The 14,984-nt window shown below is 57.6% G+C and overlaps 1 protein-coding gene across 1 annotated transcript in view; it reads right to left on the bottom strand.

Annotated features, from left to right (window-relative positions):
* LOC141579418 (epididymis-specific alpha-mannosidase-like) overlaps positions 1–14,984 on the bottom strand; it is a 35,062-nt gene that overhangs the window by 5,217 nt on the left and 14,861 nt on the right. Inside the window, 9 exon segments of the mRNA XM_074375229.1 lie at positions 2,201–2,393; positions 2,471–2,581; positions 3,735–3,987; positions 5,098–5,289; positions 6,371–6,645; positions 8,202–8,353; positions 9,937–10,075; positions 11,124–11,314; positions 14,141–14,339. Coding sequence (XP_074231330.1) covers positions 2,201–2,393; positions 2,471–2,581; positions 3,735–3,987; positions 5,098–5,289; positions 6,371–6,645; positions 8,202–8,353; positions 9,937–10,075; positions 11,124–11,314; positions 14,141–14,339 — 1,705 coding nt within the window.

Here is a 14,984-nt window from a genome sequence, read left to right on the forward strand (position 1 = left end):
GCTCCAGCTGGAGCTGCCATCTCCTCACAATACCCCAGGCTACAGTGATTGGTCCAGACCTGTGTCACGTGATCTCGCCAGGACCAATCAGAATCTTTCCCTGGACCTCTGCTCTTGAGACCCGAGTCTGAGTCTCAGTTCTTTTTGGGTGGAGGGGACACATGTGGCCCCAGAGCTGTTCACAGCCACGTCCCTCTAGGAGGAGGAGGAAGAAGGTCTGCAGACAGAGAGAAGCACAGGGGACGGAAGGAGGGAGAGGGGCCGCCGCATGGAGGGTCCAGCACCCGAGGCACAATTACATCCTCGCCCGTCTCTCGTTCTGTGGGCTTCAGAATAAAGGCTCCTTGTGGCTCAGCTTTGGTTTCTCTCATGTGCAACCAGAAGAGACCAGAGTGGGTCCTGTGGATGGAGCCGACCACAGGCTTGGAGCTTTCTCACCAGGGCAACATCCCCTCTGTGGGAAAGGCTCTCAGCTGCCAGGAAGGAAGCACTGACTGATCCAGGAGCAGCCCCCGACCCTGCTGGCCAGTCCCATCCCCTCTCCTGGGAATCTGCACCTGGGACCTGGAGGTGGCCGGGCAGGCAGCTCTTGGCAGTCCTGGGGGAGATGGACACCTGCTCTCAAGAGGCCCAGAGCTGCCCTGCCTCCCACCTGTCAGGCCTCTTGTCCAGCTTCTCCTTCGACCCCATGAGCTTCCCCAGGCTCTGCCCGAGTGGCTGTCCTTCAGTTTCTTTACTGCCACACAAGAGAACATCACCTGATAGCCCTCAGAGCTGGTCCCTGATCTCCACCGGGTCTGAGGTCTCCAACTCCACCAGACCTACACGGCACCAGGCCCTCCCTTCGGCACCGCTCCCTCTCCACCCTGAACCCGGACCTGGGTGAGCCTGTCTCCCCAACGGACAGCCCCCGAGAAACCTTCAGGAGAGGGCCTGGGCCTAATGCATATGCAACTTGCAGCATACAGCAGGCACTCTATCAATGGTGGGAAAACAAGACACCACAGCCCACCTGCTCCCTAATGCCCTGTAAGGACCGGCTCTACAACAGAAACAGTGAAAATCTTAAATCAAATCTTCATCAACACTTCTACGAGTAGAAACAGAACGCCGTTTAAGGATTACAGCCAAACCTTGGAAATACTGTGGGTTTGGGTTCAACCACCGCAATAAACCAAATGTCCCAATTAAGGCATCAATGGCTTTTGCATTTTCCAGTGCATGTGAAAATACAGTTACACTACACTGTCGTCTATTAAGTGTGGGATAGCAATGTATCTAACAGGAACAATGTTTAAAACTTAATTTAAAAAGTCTTCATTGCTAAAAATGTTACATTAACTGAACCTACAGCAAATTGCATATCTTTTGCAATTACAACATTAAGATCACTGATCCCAGATCCCCATAACAAATATAATACAATGAGATATTTGAAATATTGTGACACAGAGATGGGAACTGAGCAAATGTGGCTGGAGGAATGGTGCCAGTAGACTGCTCTATGCAAGGTTGCCACAATCTCCAATTTGTCACACACACACACAAAGCAGTATCTTCAAAGCTCAATAAAGGGAAGAATATGAAGTAAGGTGCACCTGTAGTGAGAATGAGGATCCCATATTTTACCTAAGTCTTTAAATTTTTAAGGCTTCTCCATAGCACCATCTTTAACAGAAATCATTGTTTAATGAATTTCATGGTCCACTGTGTCAGTAAATATACCACACTGGACGGATGTGCATCTATAGTAGTCGCAGTGCAAGAAATATAAAAACCTTGCAGATCAGAACATGGGTAAGAATCGCCCTCACCTGGTGACGGCATGCTTAATTTAGGTAAAACCAGTCTTTTAAATGCTGAGCCTCCGGACCCGAAGTAAGAGGTGGACTTGCATCATATTGATAAAGAGAAAGGGACGTCAGAGGGGAAAAGGGAGGCGACGCAGGGAAAAGGTGTGTGGTGGGAGGAGCTGAGTCCCAGCTGTGCGCTGACTAGCATATGACCTTGAATGAGGCGCTGAGCCTCTCTGCACCTCAGTTTGCCCATATTTCAAATGAGGGGCTGGGATCAGAGGTCCCTGAGTCCCTTCCTGCCCCGAGGTAGCCCAGACCCCTGAGGGCACAAGCCCGTCCCCACCCCCGGCCAGGCCGGCTCCCTCTGGGCCGAGACGACACGAGCACTGAGAGGACGCCCTTACCATTCAGCTCTCTCAGCAGCACCACGGGCCTGTGCCGCAGCGCCAGCCCACTCCTCTGGCGCAGGCCGGCGGTGAGTGTGCGGGGTCCCAGCAGCAGCCAGAGCACAGGGCGGACAACGGTGGTGTCGTTCAGTGTGAGGTTGTCCCACAAGGCCCAGTCGAAGTTGTTCCAGAGCCGCCGGTGGAGCATGACCTGCAGGGAAGAGCTGTGTGACAGGCCCCGCCTCGCCCCTGCCGCGCCCCCGGGGGTCCGGAGGGGCCTCCTCCTACCTCCACCTGCCCGCTCCTCTGGCTGGAGACGCCGTGGGCCCGCTCCGACAGCAGCACGAGCCGGCTGCCTCTGTCCTGGATGAAGGCCGCCTGGGCCATGGGGTAGTAATTCTGTGGACAGAAACACTGCCAGGCTGGCTGTAGGGGCCAAGGGCCTGGTAGGACACCTGGTCTGGATCACCTCTGGCCCCCGAGCCAGCCTCCCGCACAGGCACGGTGGCTGCTCAGTGTGGTGTTGGTGGCCAGGGTTTGGGGTCTGACGTTTTAGACTGACCGACTTGGATTGAAATTCAGCTCTTCTGCTTCTTGACCATATGAGATGGGGACTCAGATGCCTAAGCCTCAGTTTCCCGATCTGTAACATGGGGTCAAACCACCCCACACAACTCCTTCAGGGGGGAATGAAGGGGTGTGTGCCAGTCCAGGCTGAGATCAGCCCTCGGCCGCTGGTTGCGAGATAGAAAAGGGCCTGTGTCCGGGCTGGAACAGTGGTCGCAGAGCCCATGCTCTTTGCTCTGTTGGGGCAAGACGTCCTGGGCTGACGGCCTTGGTCTCTCTGGAGCCTCGGCCACAGTGGGTGAGAAGCAGCCAATAGAAATGACGGGGAATGAAACTCAAGGAAGGTAGAGCAGGGAGGGGCCACAACCCCCACACGGGGTCCCCTGGAAGGAGGAGGAGCTAACGCTGATTGAGGTATAAGAGGTGCCCCGCACAGCCCTGCGCCTGGATGTCCCAGCTGACCCCCAGATTTCTGAGGGGAGGTCACTTCCTTTCCCAGAAGAGCACAGAAGCCCAGGGAAGCCAGGTGACCTGCCCTTGGTCACTCTGCTGGATGCAAAGGGTCTGGGAGCTGAACTGATTTCGGAATTGAGGCTGTGTTTGCCATTTCACCAAGCGGCCTGGCAGTGGGTCTACTGAGAGGAGCCAGTGAGGGTCCAACCCCGCTCAGGCCTAGACAGGCATCATCTGCTTATCCCTAGAGTGACCCCAGTGAGGCGCTCATCTGACAGACGAGGACCCGAGGGGCACACAGGAGACCTCAGAGACTTCCCTCACACGCGGTGGCACCAGAGCTCGGGCACAGGTCTGAACAAGCCTGGGCCTCACCCACTAACGGCACATGTCGGGCAGCGGAGGTTCAGAGAGACGCTCTAGACTCCGCTGCTGACCGTGGGCGCTCACAGGGGTCCCTCCCGCCCGCTGCAGAAGCGCCATCGGCGCTGCGTCTGCGGGCCCTGTGCCCACGGGGCGCCGCAGGGCCTACCCGGGAGACACTGTTGTTCGCGTAGTTTCTGTAGGTCCTGCGCTGCATCTGGTAGCCGTTGTTGTCCGAGTAGAGAACCCGCTGAGTGTTCAGATCGGTGCTGGTCCTCAGGATGGCCTCGCGGTTCAGCTCCAAGGGGCCCACCCGGCACTCCTGCTCTATGCGGTGGCAGAGCAGCTCCCCGCCAGAGCCCTGAGGCCCGCGGGCCAGCCGGGTGTAGATGGCGTGTGTGTGGTCAGTGTCGTTCACCTGCCTGGAGGGGAAGCAGAGTGGGTGAGTCAAGCTCTGGCAGCTTCTGGACGGCCCTGCCTTTGGACAGGAAGGAAGGGGGAGGGCACGGCCATTCAAGGAGGAACAGCAGCCAACACCAGGAGAGCGGAAGATCCCGCTCCCAGCAGGCCCTGAGGCCCAGGATGGCAGGAGACCTGACTTCCAGGAGACTCGCGCTCACCACACGCCCACTGTAGCCCGTGAACGTGGTGAATGAGTCTCCCCACGGGCGCCAGGACACTTCTGAGGCTGACAATAAAAGGTCAAAAAGTGGGTGGTGGCTCAGCTACTGCGAATCCCAGCCTCTTCCCCAAAGTAGTTGGAAAAACCCTCCCATTTGTTAGCATATAAAGTTACTGAGCCCGTAAAAACTAGCAGCCCCGCACCCCGGGCCGCTCGCGCTCCTGAGCGAGAGACGCCCGCACGCTGTCTGCAGAGTGTGAGTCCACTTCTGCTTTAAACTGAGCATCCAACCCCACGCCTCACAGCCTTTCCCTTGCCTTCTGAAATAGCCCGCATTCTGTCTATGGAGTATGTAGCTTTCAGAATAAACCCACCTTTACTGAGCCGTGGCTCACCCTCGAATCTTTCCTGCTTGAAGCCTAGGACGCACACGTGGTGGGGTGTGTCCCATAGACTCAGCTGAGAGCTGGGACGTGGTCATTTTCTCGCCCCACATTTTTTCCTGTGTCACCTTCTTTCCTTCCTACCTTACTTCCCTCCCTCCCTCCTTGCTGCAGGCAGTGCAGGGCAGGCAGAGAGCCCGGGTCCCTGATAGTGCTGAGCACCAGCCAACCTGGGTGGCTCATGTCTGTGCTGTTAATGAGAACACCAGAGCTGCTCTGGTATGTAAGTCACTGCCACTATGGGTGCTGGTCCCACCTCTGGACTTAGATGCACCAAGATGACACAGCGCAGCCAGGTCTGCAGAGATACGGGGCAGTTCATCACTTCATTAAACTTTCATCGAGGAACGACCGAGTGCCAAGCACAGAACTAGGAGCTGGGCATCTGCAGCAAGGATGGACCCTCATTTCCCCAAGCACCTGCCCAGCCAGCGTCCTCTGCGCACAGCCAGAGGGGCCGACCTCACCTGTAGAAGAACTGCCGGATCTCGGTCATGAGCCGCCCCTCTACGATCTCCATCCCCACAGCTTCCCACGCTGGCTCTGCGGCACCTTTGGGCGTAAACACGTAATTATCTGAAATAAGACCGTCTTCCTCATCACCGTTCACGTGGTACTCCATGAACTCCTGGGTCACGCGTACTGTGCGGTTACTCTGCCTGCAGAGGCGGGAGAGAGAAACCAGTATGACCGTGGGGGACAATGTCTCTCGGGCATTATCCCTGTGCTGGGAACCACGCTCACAATCCCTGTATGCAGACACCAGCCTCGAACCAGGAGTGAACAAAAATACCCTCCACAGAGCCTAAGGGACAGTTTCGAGGACACTCGATGACACACATGCACCTGGTTTGTAGACAAGCCTCTAGACCATTGTCGTCCCCGCCTCCCCGCCTCGTGCTGTCTGACTGAAGGACTGGACTTCCGCTGAGCCCCGTGAGGGGAGTCCTGGTCTGTGCCTGCACAGCTGCTGACAGCTGACTGAGCTCCAGGTGACACTCCCGTCACGCCAACGCCCCCTCTCCCTCCTCTCCTCTGTCTCCCCCTTCCCCCTCCTTCCTCCCCTTGGCTTTCTGCCAGGGGCTCCTCCCAAGCTTCCTGTTCCTCCCAAACTCTGCTCCTGTCAGGAGGCACATGAGGAAACAGAAGTGGCTGTCTTGGAAGAGGCCGCTGAGGAGGAATGAAAACTGCCTGGGATGTGACAGGAGGATGGACGGGGCAGGGGGTGCTCCAAACACTGGGAGGCCTTTCCTGGGGGTCAGATGCCTTCTCTGCTGTCAACCAATAGCTGCTGTTGATTAAACATGTGAATAAATGGGTGGACAGACGGATGGCGGGGTGGATGGACGGGTGTGTGGATGGAAGATGGATGGGTGGATGCATGGATGAGCGGCGGGGCGAGTGGAGAGATGGATGCGGCGGTGGGTGGATGCATGGATTTTATGTTTCTCCAAATTTAAAATAGTGGGTACCATGACTACTATATTTCCCCCAGGGAGGATCTCTCAACATTCCTTTTTCCGTGGATTCACACCTTAGAAATGAACAAGCTCAGGAAAGCCTTCCTTGCCCTAGCCTAGGCGCGCACGCCTGGACATCAGCTCGGCACTGAGGGCCTTCAGCACCGTCAGGTCCTTCCCAGGCCCCCAGGCCGGGGAGGAAATGCAGGCCCGGTGCGGGCAGGGCACGCCAGGCCCCAGGGCGCTCCTCGCCTCAGAGCCAGCGGTGGCTGCACCTCACCTCTCCCAGACGCTGTGCATCAGGTTGGTCTCCTGGTCCAGGAACACAGTGTAGCAGTCATTCTTCACAGGCACCAGGCGCCTGCCCAAGTGCCTGGCACGTCCTCTGAGCCTGCGGCCAAACTGGATGGCGCTGGTCACGGTGGCGACAGCCTCCTGGGTGTCCTCATGGGCCCTCTCGATGGGCCTGATGCTGTAGTGCTGGTAGCTGAGCCCCGGGATCGTGGTCAGCACGTGCAGGGCATGTGCGGGTGGGGTATCCTCTGACTTCTGGACCTGCACGGCCAGCGGGATGGGATGAAATGATGGACGTCAGGACTGGAAGATGCCTCAGTGTCCTTAGTAACCCGCGGCTGCCCGCCCACAGGATGGAGTGCCTGCTGCCCGCTGAGGCAGCAGGGTCGTCCATCCCTGGGCTGAGCTGGGTCCCCTCCCTGCACCCTCCCTGCTCGGCAGGACCCAGGCCCAGCCTCCTCTCCCTCCTGCCCCCCTTCTGCTCTGGGGCCTGCAAACTGGCCGCCTTCCTGTCCGGCCCTCGCTGCAGTGTCCTGCCCTGAGCCTGTGCTCACACTGTCCCCTCTGCCTGCGGGGCATCCTTTTTGGAGGGAGCGCCCTTGTCTCTCATTCCTCCAACTTCCCCGTGGGGGGAGGTGTTCAGGGTTTCCCTCCTGCCCTTTCCCCACCCCCACATTGTCTGATTAAGGAAGGGGGTCGGAGGAGGACACCGAGGACCTGCAGGGGGGACCCTCACTCTCTAGGGAAAAGGTGCCTCTCTGAGCCCCTCCACCTGGCCTTTCTCTGAACTAAAGCAGCTACACTGTGCCACCGCACACCCCCCACAGCTGTGCTGAAGGCTTCCCTCCGCCACAGTTACCATCCAGCACGGGCTGTATTTTCTTATTTTGTTTCCTGCCTGGTTCCCCTGCTAGAACATGAGCCCTGAGGGCAGGCACTTTGTCTCCTTGGTTACTGAAGCTTCTCCAGCACCTAGGGTGAGGCCTGACACACAGCAGGCGCTCCAGGAACATTTAAGTGCCTTTACTCTTGGTGGGTGTTGCCTGTGGGCGCGGAAGGGGTGCATGTGCTGAGTCTGCTCAAGCCAGCACCCTCTTCTCCCCCGCGTCCACGGAGGGGAGCTGCTTCCTCCGCCTCCCGGCCCAGCTGAGGGCTGCTGCCCAGACCGCTGCACACCTTGACTCTCCGTTCCTGTGTCTGCTCCCTGACCCCCGCGGTGACTCCAGTGTCCAGAGCCCAGCACTCAGCCCAGGCCCAGGCCCAAAATGGGCACTGGAGAGTGTTCCCTGAATGTCTGCCTCACGGCTGCACCTTCTCTGCCTCTCCCCTGGAGGGTCGGCTGGCTGACAGGCAGGTGCCCTCTGGAAGCACCTCCAGCTCCAGGTCCTGGAAGGAGATGAGGACCACACTCTGCCGCTGCCTGTCTGGGTGTCGCAGAGACAGGCCGCCCGTGCCCAGCCCCTAATGCAGCGCCTCTTTCAACATCTGCTTTAAGAATCCCGGCGGCCTTCCCCACACAAAGTGGAAATTCCTCAGGATGTATCTATTCGACATGCAACAGAGGAGGGGGCGCCTCCCGTGCCGCCCAGACCTCCCTGAGACCTTCCAGGGAGAGAACAGAAGAGTCATTTTTGGCCAAATCAGATGCCCAAAGTCAGTCCCCTGGGTGGATCCCAGTGACCCTGATGGATGCCCACCCCAATGACAATGTTCTCACAGTGACAGTGGGGTTGTCACCTGTTCACTTTAAAGGCTCCCACTTCTGTGGGTGCCCAGCCCAGAGCAGGTGCACCTCCGGCCGCAGCTCCCGCCCATACCTGTGCATGCGCCGGGCGGCCTGAGTCGTCCGTGACGCTGACCTCAGAGAAGCCCACAGTCAGGGTGACGATGGTGGTGACTGTCCAGGCCAGGGGGTTGTAGACCACGGCAAAGAGGCCCCCAGGCTCTGGGCCTGCACACAGAGGCAAGGCTTTATTGCTGCCATCTGACTCACTCGGCACACGTGCGTGCACCAGGGAAGATGAGAAACAGGCAGGTGAGGCCGGCCCTGCAGAGCCCGGGGGAGAGGGACATGCAGACACGTGGTGCTCACGCACGCACACAGCGCCCCACACTCTCTTCATCCTGCCGCCCTGGCCCCCAGGCAGGGGAGGTGGGAACGGAACGCAGTGTCCCTCTGGAAGCTCAGGGTCCATGGGCTCCTCACGCATCTCTCCCTGCCAGCCCCACTTCACTGGTGAGGACACCAAGGCCCAGAGGGGTAGAGTCACCTGCCCAAGGTGGCCCAGCTCCTAGGGCCTGGCTCCAAAGCTTTGAGCGCTTGGCATTCAAGGAGTGGGGAATTCTCTGGAGCCTGGAGGGTCAAGTTCAATCACCTAGCTCAGCACTGGAGGTCCCTGCAAAGTGGGTCTGGATTCCCTATCTGTTCCATCCTGTACCGCATGTGCCCTAAGCGCATCCACGTCCGATGACCCCCAGGTCCCTGAGCACATCACACGGTTCCAGCCGCCAGTCTCTGCCCGGCAGTTCCGGGGCTGTGATGCCCTTCTGGTGTCTCCACCTCCCCCTTGCTCGGGGGAGCCGCCCTTGTGAGCTCAGGGGGATGGAGTGCACCCCCCCCCCGGAAGGGAATCCAACCCCAGTTCTAGCTCTCTTTCTGAGACTGTCTGTCCTTGGATCCTCGTCTCTGCGGACAGGGTCCTGTCACCTGCACCCTTGGTCCCCAGGGCCCTTCCCGAGTCCGAAGCTAGAATGGGATTATATGCAGACCCTGAGGGGAAGGAAGAGCAGGTCAGGTGAACGGTGAGGACACAGGGGAGCTGCACAGTGACCGAGAGTGGCCTGAGTGTGGAGCCCTGGGGATGGAGCAGCCGCCTTGGGGACAAAAAATCTCGTGCACTTGTGGGGAGACCAGCGTGTCCTTCGTTGCCCAGGACTCTCTGGGGTGAATCCCCTCGGTGCCAAGCAAACGGGTGCGATGAGCCGCTCCCCACAGGTGAAACCCTCAGATCAAAGGGACTGGTGCAGTGGCAGCCCTGCCACGATCTGTGCCCAGGCTGAGCTCAGGAGACAGTGCTGGGAGCCAGGCTGGGCCAGGGCCCTGAGGACACCTGCATCCTCTCTGCAACGCTGGGCAGCACAGGCCTAAGGGTCCACACCCTACCTGTGTGACCCTGGGCAGGTCCACAGCCCTCTGTCTGTGCGTGTCCTCAGCTATACAGTGAGGACGGCAACAGTTCCAGCTTCAGAGATGTGTGAGGCAACACATTAAATTCTGCATGAGGAGTGCTGAGCAGATGCCAGGCCCTGTTAGCATTGTTCCTGCCTCTAACTGTCACACCGGCCCTCCCTCAGTCACAGAGAGGAAACAGAGCCTCCGAGAAGTGAGTCCCCTGCCCAAGCGCACAGCCAGGTTAGGGGCCACAGCTGGGATGGACACCCAGAGTCTGAAGCTCAGGCGGTCTGGACCCCTCCCCAGCCCCCAGGAACTCTTCTCAGAAAAGGACAGAGCCCCTGCCCGACCACCGCGTCCACCTCAGGGGCCTCGCTTACCTGAGTGGGCTGGGGTCCTGTCCTGGATGATGGAGGCCATCAGCTTGTGCACACCCTGCACCTCTGCGCTCAGATGTTCCACTAACATGTCTGTCACGTTGGGGGTGTGAGTCCCAGTGATGCCGTCGTGGTGCTGGACCTGCAGCCCCCGGCCAAGCAGGGGAGGAGTGGGGTCAGGACCTGCCTCTGCCGAGCGCCTACTATCTTGGCACCCGCTGGGCACTGGCTCTCATCCTGCTCGCCAGCTGCTGGTGGAGAAGGTGGGGTTCCCCACCCTTTACAGAAGAGGAAGCTGAAGTCAGAGAGGCTGATGAACTTGCCCAACGTTTTCTGACCTTGTGGAAACCCATACCTGAGTCCTTGACCTTGGGCAGGGAACAGACTTCTGCAGGGCAGCCACCCCCGCTTCACCTCCATGACCCAGTCTTCCCGTAAGTGCTGCTAGCCTGCTCCACCGCTCCACACATAACCCTGGCACTTGTCTCCACTGTGTAAGGATAGGATTAACTCCTCTTCACAGAGGAGAAACTGAGGCTCCATGAAGGGAAGCCACGATTCCGCCCACTGTGAGGGACACTAAAGTCAATCCACTTCACCCTACACAGTGACTGGTTCTGCCAGCAATTCCCTTTAGGTAACACGAATGTCATGGCCCGTGTAACTCAATTCTGATTGTGTGATGAGACAAGATACAGGACTTCTTGGGTCTCAGTTTCCCCATCTGTACAGTGGGGTCAAATAGAGGCAGAAGTTTATGAACAAGTTCCTTTGTGGCAGCCACCGAGGCCAGAGGTTTATGTGCCTTACCACATTTAATTGCCGCCCTCAGTGATTTTCATTATACAAGAATGGAATTAGGGCTCAGAGAAGGAAAGCCACCTGCCTGGGGCCCAGAAGTGAGCTGATGTCAAATCCAGGCAGAATGTTGGACACCAGTGCTTCTCCACTTTGCCCTTGAGTCTGGCTCTAAAGCTTATTGAACCCACGAGGTGGACACCGGCAGACCATGGTCCTCGCCTTGGCCCAGCGGCTTCACGCACGGGCCTCGTGACCCAAGGAGACCTCAGTGTTCTCATCTGTAAAGTGGACTCTAGTGACCGGGGCCTGGGAGGGTCTGTGACCTTGGGAGGGGAAGTGCACCGCCAGGGGGTTCCAATCCTGTGCTGTGGCCGAGACGTGGGCGTTACCTCCGAGACTGCCCAGCGCAGCTGCTGGAGCCGCTTCAGGGCCCAGGCCGGGTCCAGGAACCGGTGGGGAGCCGGCCACATGCAGCGTGTGAACATGGACTCCCCGGCGTACAACAGAGCGCTGGCTCGCCTCGCCAGGCCTTTCAGCCCGCTTCGGGACGTGTAGAATCCGGTCCAGGACTTTAACAGTTCTGGGAGAGGAAGGCCGGTAGTGACTGTCAGGTCCTGCCCGCGGAGCCCCCAAGCCCTGGTCCAGAAGGAAGATGGGATCAGAGATGGTAGATTCCTACCACGTCACTCAGGGTGGCAGCTCAGGGCGGGTACTGATCTCATGTTTCTACCTCAGCCTGGCCAGCAATTGCCCAGGAGCCCTGCAGGGCCGGGGCAGGTGGGAGGGTCAGGCCGGCCTGGGGCAGGCGTGGAGAGGCCTGGGAGCTGAAGGGCTGGGATGGGGACAAGAAAGCCCAGTGTGCACCTGGGACTCTGGGGCGGCCTTGTGAGCAAGGGCCCCGGAAGACCTCAGGGGAGGAGAGTGAGATGAGGGTGAGGAGGGCAGGACCCGGAGGAGGCCCCGCTGTGTGACTCCGAGGGGAAAGGGACCCTGGACAGGCCTGCGGGGTCCCTCTGGCAGCCCAGCGAGGAGGGCTGGGAGGGGAGGGAGAGATAAGGGAGCCCAGTGGCCGCCGTCCTGACGCTGAACTGAGAGCACAAGCCGAGCACCCCTGGGGCCAGGCTGTGTCCCAGCAGGTGGTCTGGTGTTCCCTCCTGTTCCCTCCTCCTGCCTCCTCCTGGGGCTGGGCTGGGCCTCCGTTCCCTGTTCTTTCCCCACAGGACCTGGGTCAGACCATGATGGGTAGTCACTTGGTCTGGGAAAGGCCACAGGCTGTGGGGCCAGGTGCACGGGTCCTCCCCAGCTCCTCCCCAACTCCCCCCCAGGCCTAGAGTGTCCATGTCAGACAGAGACCTGCACAGCCTTGGCTCTGAGCAGGCACCAGTCTGCCAAAGCCACTCACGATCCCGCTGCCCTCAGATCAGGACCCAAGCCTCCTCGGTGCTGTCCAGTCTCTGGGTAAATGGTGCCTCCTCCAGGGAGCAGCCCGGTAGCCCCGCCCACCCCGCCACCCACAGGGCTTCTCCACAGCCCCTCCCACCTGGATGTAGCCACTCCCACACAGACGTAACTCCTCCTGTCTCAACATAGCCCTGCCCACATCGTCGTACCCCCTCCCACCTCAGGTGTAACCAGGCCCACATGGAGGTTTCCACTCCCACCTTGACCGGCACCCCGCCCACTAGGCGGAGCCCCTCCCACCTCTGCCAGAAGTCAGCCTTCCCCAAACTGCTTTATCCAATGGGGAGTGTCCTGAGAGCCATGTAGCTCCCTCTTCCCACCGCTCACGTGAGAGGCCGAGGCCCAAGTGGCACAACCAACCCAGGTCTGGGGGAGTCAGAACAACACTCGGGGAGGAACCAACCCTGAGCTGGCTTCCTGGTGTCTCTTTGGAGAGGAAGAAAATGAGAAGGGCGGGGGTTGCCGCCCAGCCATCATAAGGGTGACCCTTAGGCCTCCTGAGAACTCACTTCACCGATGAGGGAACGGGGGCTCAGGAAAGTGACATCACGTAAACCCAAAGCCACCCAGCGCCTGAGGGGAGGAGCTGTGATCCAAACCCAGGTGAACTTCTGAATCACCGCCTGGGGCCAGCCCTCCTGAGGCACTGTGCCTGCTGGTCGTTGAGGGAAGGCAGGGGAGAGGTCTTGGACATTCTTAGCTCTAGGTTCCCTGGCCTGGTGTTGAATGTTAAGCTAGTGGATGCCCCTCTAAGCCTGGGTTTCCCACATGTCCCGTGAGGATAGCCACACATCTCCACTCTTCCTTCCAAAACCACTCCTTCAGGTGGGTGAGCTCAGCATGGAAGCCAGTGCTGGGAAAGCTGGCTGGGAGGTGGGGGCTGCGTTCGGATCCTGGGCTGTCCTCGATTATGGTGCGCTGTCCCCATTCCACCCCCACTCCTACCCCCTCGAATCCCCTTGGCTTTTCCTTATGTGCAAAGTCGAAGTAGGACTAGAAGGGTCCTTCAAAGCTCTGTTTTTTAATGCAATAAAGATGTTAGATGGTTCAACAAGTTGGCCAACATCATCCTTGCTGATTCTCTTAGACAAGACTTGGTGTAGGGTTGGGGGTGCTGGCTTGCAGACAGAGGTCTGCAGGGATCTCAACGTGGAGGGGCAGGTGGTGATAGGCCTGGGAGGGGTGGCAATGCTGTGCTGCCTTCAAGGCACCTCAGGCCCTGAGCAAGCTTCCTCAGGAGGGCCTGCACAGATCGTGTCCAGGAAGGGACCTGATACCACCAGACAGTGATGATGTCATAATTATTAACATTTACATTCTGCTGAGCCCTTCCTGTGGGTCAGACGCTAGGCTAAGAGCTCTTCTTGTCTCATTTCATGTTTATACTCGATGGACTGAGCGCCATTAATATCCCTGTTTTCCTGAGAGAGGATGGTTCCATGATATGCACGTAGCCATGCAGTAAGTTCACTCTAAGAGCTTTCGCCTTTTAGGCTGTGCTGTCTGTATCCAAAATGGCCCTGGCCCCCAGGACACAGGATTGAGGGAAACAAGCCCAAAATAACTGTATGTTATTTGAAGAAAACTGGGGCCCTTGGGTTAGGAGGAGCCAACTGAACTAGCCTTAATATCAAGAAAGGCGCTCTGTAGGAGGTGACACTACAAGATAAGCAGGACTTTTGCAGGAAGAGAAGGGGTGAGGAGGGTATTGCTGGAAGGTACTACTGCAGTGAAAGGCACAGAGACAGGAACCTGCTGTGTGTGTGGGCAACGGTGAGAGGTGTGGTGTGGTGGGAACCAGGCTGTGTGTCTAGGTGGGTCAGGGAGGTGGGGGTAAGGCCTGTCTCTGCCTCAGGGCTCCAATCAGGGCCGATGAGACGCTGATGGGTGAGGCCTCTTACCTCGCTGGCACCAAATCACCACCCCAACTCCCAGAGGCTCATACCTGAGGAATAGGGCAGGAAGTCTTGGTGGTTGTGGACTTGCCATGAAACATTATGTGAGTATACAGCTCGGAAGTAGCCACCCAGTGTGGCGTACTCTATCGAGACACTGAAGCGGGATGTGCGGCTGTTGATATAGTCCAACAGAAGGTCCATGTTGACAAACTGCTCTGAGGCGTTGAAGAACTGCCTGTCACATCCCTGTAGGTGGGGGAACAGGGGCAACGCCCTGCATTTCTGGGAGCAGAGCCCAGTCTAAGCAGGGTAAGAGCCTCCCTACCACCAATAACCACCCTCCCCTTCTCCATGGTGGGCAACAAGCTCCCAAACCAGCTCCCAGGCTCTATCTTGTGGGTATTTCTCTCTGTCTTTATGTTTGTCTGTCTGTTTCTCTCTTTATAATGTTTTACATTACATCCCCTGTATTTGTTTCTTACATTTGCAAGTTTGTACCTCTTCACTATCTTCTCCCATTCTCCAATGCCCTCAACCCCACCTACAGCAACCATAAATCTGACCTCTTTTCCTGAGTTTTTAAAAAATAAATCACATGTAATTGTGATCATACAGCTTTTTACTTTCTGTGTCTCATTGATTACACATCCTGACCGTTCCTTAAAGCCCATCGATATAGCTAATTAATAATGATGTTTATTATAATAATATAATAACTATGAATAAAAGTGAGAATAGCTTGCTTAAATGTACTGACCTAAATCTCATCCTCAAAAAAGTAGTCAGAGTCAAAATTGATAAATTCCTTGAAATATATAATATATTAACATTGAATCATGAATAAGTAGAAAATGTGAACAGATGAATTACTAGTAAAAAAAACAGCCATAT

Source organism: Camelus bactrianus, chromosome 2, assembly GCF_048773025.1.
Source record: "Camelus bactrianus isolate YW-2024 breed Bactrian camel chromosome 2, ASM4877302v1, whole genome shotgun sequence".
Classification (NCBI taxonomy): Eukaryota; Metazoa; Chordata; class Mammalia; order Artiodactyla; family Camelidae; genus Camelus; species Camelus bactrianus.